Source organism: Lipotes vexillifer, unplaced genomic scaffold, assembly GCF_000442215.2.
Source record: "Lipotes vexillifer unplaced genomic scaffold, Lipotes_vexillifer_v1.1 scaffold272, whole genome shotgun sequence".
In the NCBI taxonomy this organism is placed as follows: Eukaryota; Metazoa; Chordata; class Mammalia; order Artiodactyla; family Lipotidae; genus Lipotes; species Lipotes vexillifer.
Window position 1 is genome coordinate 2,171,488 of NW_006772469.1, and position 5,393 is coordinate 2,176,880.

The 5,393-nt window shown below is 48.9% G+C and overlaps 1 protein-coding gene across 1 annotated transcript in view; it reads right to left on the bottom strand.

Moving 5' to 3' along the window:
• BMP3 (bone morphogenetic protein 3) overlaps positions 1–4,513 on the bottom strand; it is a 25,325-nt gene extending 20,812 nt beyond the window's left edge. The window contains exon 1 of the mRNA XM_007447559.1: positions 3,995–4,513. Coding sequence (XP_007447621.1) covers positions 3,995–4,319 — 325 coding nt within the window. The 5' untranslated portion in view covers positions 4,320–4,513. The remainder of the gene's footprint in view (positions 1–3,994) is intronic.
• Positions 4,514–5,393: the final 880 nt, after the last annotated feature.

The following is a 5,393-nucleotide window of genomic DNA, read 5'->3' on the forward strand; positions in this document are numbered from 1 at the left end:
CTCTCACTGTTGTGGCCTCTCCCATTTGCGGAGCACAGGCTCCGGACGCGCAGGCCCAGCGGCCATGGCTCACGGGCCCAGCCGCTCCGCGGCACGTGGGATCTTCCCGAAACGGGGCTCGAACCCGCGTCTCCTGCATCGGCAGGCGGACTCTCAAGCACTGCGCCACCAGGGAAGCCCTGTAACCCTTTTAATATATTATTAATTATGTATATATTTTTAATGTACAAATATTCCCCGAGTGAATTATCTGCTTAGGGGATGTTTTTCATTGACCCTTGTGGTCTCTTGGTCTCTTTGAGTATGTCTAACTATACTAAAAACTAAATTTAAATTATTTTCTATGTAATACATTCTCTTTCTCTTTTCCATTAGCATAGATAATCAAGAATTCATGGTTTTATGGATTTTTAAATGTCAGAGATTGTAAAGCTGTCTTGCCTATTACAGTAAAATCTTCATTAAGGGCTATCATGTATTCAAAGTAGTGTGTAATTCAAAGCAGCTGCACATCCAGCTCCCCCTCTCCAGATGTACTATTGTTCTTGGAATAAAAACATCAGATAATCTAAGTACTCTTTAATTTCAAGCCTAGTTTCTAGGTGCCAGGAATTTCAAGGTAACTGTGTTTTAATAAAGTTATTACATCCCCTTGCCATCAAATCCATCAAAAATGATGCTTTCCCACTGGCCCATGCATTTTACAGGACTGGCTCCTATTGGAATGATTGTTTAGCCCTTAATTGTATCTTTCCTAAAGCCTTATTTTAGACTTGCACTTCAGAAACATGTCACTTTATAATTCTTCATTTTAAAAGACTTTTGGTTACAGTAGGAAAGACTCTCCCCTTTCTCACTGAAGGAAAATATTCACTTTTGGGTCTGACTTTCCTCAATTTTCTTTTCTCTTTGTCTCTGAAGTCTGTGTGATTTTTTTTTTGTTAAGGTGACATAAATCCACTGAAATGCAACCATTTTTGTAGTTACATGTCCTAAATTAAAATAATGATAGTTCCCTAATAAGAACATCTGTGCTTTAATTGCTTTCCCTAAAGAGGTTAAATTTATGATTAAGAAAAATAAGATTAAGTGACTATGGAAATGATGAGAAACTAATGAACACAAAGTATGTATCTTAAAGGACCAAGCCAGGAGAAAACCTCATGTAAAATACTCTTTTTTTGTTACATAGAAGCCAGGGACAACTTAATCTAAGATTAAAATAAAAGCTGATTTCATATCCCTCTTGTCTTCCTTTAAGACGGTGTGTTTTTCTAAAGCCGAACTTCTCTGTCATCGATAATTTTGTAAATTACCTTTTACAAAGGGAAAGATAAAACGTATCTTTATGTAAACCCTTACACATCACAAAAAGACTTATGAGTTCTCCAAACTTACGGTTTTGGCACACCAACTGCACACCATTGAGGCAGGAGAAAAGGGTTAGCAGAAAGTGTATTTAGGATGAACGCCACCCACCATCAAGTAATGGTTTAAGTAGAAAGTAATCAGAGGGAGACCACAGCAGCTAAATTTCAACCAAAGATATTCTAGGTTTAGAACAATAAATCATTTTAATCAGGTATGTTCCAAGGAGCAAATAGGGCTCTAAGGCTATAACTCAGCCTGAATAAGCACTGGGAAAGTCTGCCAGAACAGCAGCCACTCCATAGATACAGCACACACCTGACCTTCCATTAAAATCTGTAACATCCTTGGTACGGAGAAGCCCATATGTTGTGAAACTTAAACACTACAGACTAGAAAACATATCTAATTTATTAATGCAGACAGCATCTTTCGCCTGCATCAGAACATATGTCACAAGCTGAAGGATGTTACAGAAATGCTGTTATGGATAAAGGAGAGAGACACACACGAAAGCCTTAGCACCTTCCTGGAGCCCTGCCTTATTAAAGCCAGAACTGCCTCATAATAAGGTCCTTCTAGTGTTTTAGTAACTAAACACTCTTGGAAGGGGTCCAAGGCGAACAGTCTCTCCAGAAATCTCCAATGTAGTAACAGGACACTTCAGCTTCCACAAAAACCAGTGTCTACATTTGATGAATAAGTCATTAAGACAGTCTCTAGGATGTTAAAGGAATTACTTTTCTTATCAGGCCACGCAGCCTTGTATATATGCTTCAAGCTGCAATTCATCATTTCAAGGGAACTTCTGGCCTCTGTATCAGAGTTTATCATTTGATGGTATAAGACTACAGAGAGGCTGATAAGGGACACTCTGAAATTATAATGCATGGAGTGACTTGGACCCAAAAAGTAAAGGGGGCTGAGTTATTCAAATCCTTATCCGTCTCCCACTCACGGTTCCCTCAGTCTAAAACAAACATACAAAAACACTATACAATAGGTGCGAATGAAACAAACTCACATGCTACCTCCAAACCTCGTGATTCATACTAAAGTGAAACTTGCCGATACCAAAAATGCTATTCACCTTTTGGGTACCTCAGCTACTCCCTAGGAATAGTACCAAGAAAATGAATATCGAGATAAGAATGATTCCAGTATCTTCATTATTGCCACCTGCCTTGCCCACCCAACTACCCTTGTTTTCTCCCACACTACCTCTTCATTGAGCTCTGCCCTTGGAGTTGCACTAAAGTAAACAGGGCATTCACTGGTGTGGTCAGCTGTCAGGACAGCCTTCTCAAGTGGCCGGCACACTGTGGATGAACCAGAGCAGGTTTCTGTTTCCGTAGCAAAGGCCACCTCCTTATAGATCATGCTCGTGGTTTTAAGAAGAAAGTGAAATCTTGTTCAGCTCAGACTATAGCTGAAGACTTCTACATTAGAAAGCATAATTCACGTTTATTGTAAATGTCATCATGCCTATGAGCTCTAGAGTATATTTACAGTGTCAACCTAGGGCTTTCCTTGATGGATGCTTTTGTGTTCCTCTTTTCCGGGAGTCCTACATATCACAGCTTTGGGAGATTTCTTTCTAGTGATTCTGACGGAATTGATAGAGCATGAGGCACGGCCTCCCTACTTGAAGTTCTTGGCTATTTTTCAACGGTTCACTGAAGGCAGGTCCCTTTATCACGGATGTAGTGAACAAAAAAGCCTGGTGCATCCTCAAAGCACATAAACCGAGTTAGTGTCCAGGAAACTTTCCCTCAAGCTGTTAGCACAAGGGAGGCAGGCTGTTAGCATAAGTTATTCGCTTCACCGCAGGGGCCAGGAGAAACCTTGTTAAGCCATGAATTTCAGTCCGCAGTGATCTGTGTGTTGAAAAACGGGATGAGCAGATTTTCATCGGCGGATTCCAAGAGGTGTTTACATCTACGGCTGCTCCCCTCCCTTCCAGCTCCTCCCAGGGTGTGTGGTACAGCCCCTATTTGCCCAGATGGGTTTTAAATAATCGAAACACCCAAGCACCTGGTTTAGTTTGTGTGTTTGCCACCAAGGGGCTATCAAGTAGAAAGTGTCAAATATAGTAACACAGAGGACGCGAGTTAAGAGGAGGTGCAAGGTCTGGAGAAGCGAGTGTCTAATAGCCCGAGGGAGGGCATCTAGTTCAGGTGTGACTTTTCTCTCTGGTGCCCCCGGGGTTGGCATAAAATGACATCTGCCTCTAGGTAAACATGGCTAAAGCCCAGTCCAAGGGAATTTCCGCTGACCGACTTAAGAAACATCAGCACAAGGTACCCCAGAGAAGATCCAGACACCCAGGGCAGGAGGACCCTGTGTGTGGGGGGGGGCGCAGCCCCTTCCCTTCTTTCACGCACTTCCTCCAGCCGACTCCCTCCAGGGCTCAGCGCCCTTCTCTCCACTTCTCCCTCTCAATTCGGACTCTACCATTGGGCTGACTCCCAGGCGGGATGCGGGGTGTGACAGGACCGAGGGGCTCGGAGGGCAGCTGGAGGGCGAGGGAAGGTCTCTAGGTAACACAGGGCAGACGAGGAAGCCGTGGGGGTCCCGGGAGACACCGGGGGCGGGACCGCGGAAAGGGGGCGCCTCGGGCACTCACCTGCTGCAGCGGCTCGAAAGCTGCGAACCGTGTTGCCCTCGCGCAGGGGCTGGGGGAGCAGAGGGGGCGAACCCCGCTCCGAGGACCCCGGTGTGCGCGCCGCCTCGGCTCTGCCGCCGCCTCTGTACCTGTCGTAGAGCCGCAGCATGTGCTCTGACACCTTGTCGAGCGGCTGCGGGAGGGGGTCTGGGCCACCACCTGCCGTGCGGTCGCCTGGCACGGGCTCGCGGAGCTCCGGGAAATGCTGCTTGAGTCTCTGTCCGTGCGCCAGGCTCACGCACAAGCAGCCCAGCCATAGATGGAGCAGTCTGCGAGCCCCAGCCATAGCGAGGTCCGCGTCCGCCGCTGCGTCCTGGGGGGTCCCTCTGCGGCGCGCGGGGCCGGCTGCTGAGAGGAAGGTTGAACTCCCAACGAGCTGGGCGAGGGCGCCCGGAGCCCGGACGCTGCCTGAGCAGAACAGCGACCAGCCCCACTTTTTGCGCCGGTCGATGGCGGACCGGCAGGTGGGCTCTTCCCCGGCAGCGGCGCGGACCTCACCAGCGCAGGGCGCTGCCGGCGCAGTCTCCACTCGGACCCCAAGAAAGAGCTGAAGTCGTGGCGCGTGTGGCCGGGGTGTTTTCGGATCTGTCTGTACCCTCCCTCTCCGCTTTATTTTCGGGAACACCCGGCCGAAGTTGCCGCGCTGGGCACGGGAACTAGCGCCGTGTCGGGCGCAGAGACTGAGCGGGGTTGAGCGCCGAGGTCCTGAGGACGCTCGCTCGCCTTTTGCAAGGATTGGAGCAGCCGCGGTGCGGCCGGTCCGAGTTTTGAGTGTATGCGTGTGTGTGTGTGTGTGTGTGTGTGTGTGTGTGTGTGTGTGTGTGTGTGTGTGTGTTGTGCAACAGAGAGGAGAGAGAGAGGGAGAGAGAGAGAGAGTGCCTTCGTTCTCTGGCTGATCTGTACAGTCCGCAGCCAGTCTTGCTGTATCCTTCGCCCTCGCAGCCAGCTGGGACCCCGCTGTAGCCGGGAGAGAAGGGAAGGGGGAAGTAACCAGCAAGCCAGCAGGGGGAGGGAGAGAAGAGGAAGCAGGGCTGGGGTGGCAGAGGGGAGAGGAGGGGGGAAGGAGAAGGTCGGGGAAGACGGGAAGGGTAAGAGGGACGGGCTGTTACTCTTTTAATCCCTTCAAGAACATTGGCTCTGTCCCGGCCAACAAGAGAGCAGAGGAAAAACAAACTGCTTCCTGGACACTTTCGCCTCTGATTCCAAACAACATCAAGATGTGAACACCATTCTCGCTTCCTTTCTTGGGCCTCTCGAGGGCCAGGTTGCGGACCCTGCACCTGTGCCGGGTTGCCGTCTCTCCCTGTCTCTCTGAGAGCTTACCCGTCATCGCTCCTTCTCTTCTGCACCCACCCCTCCC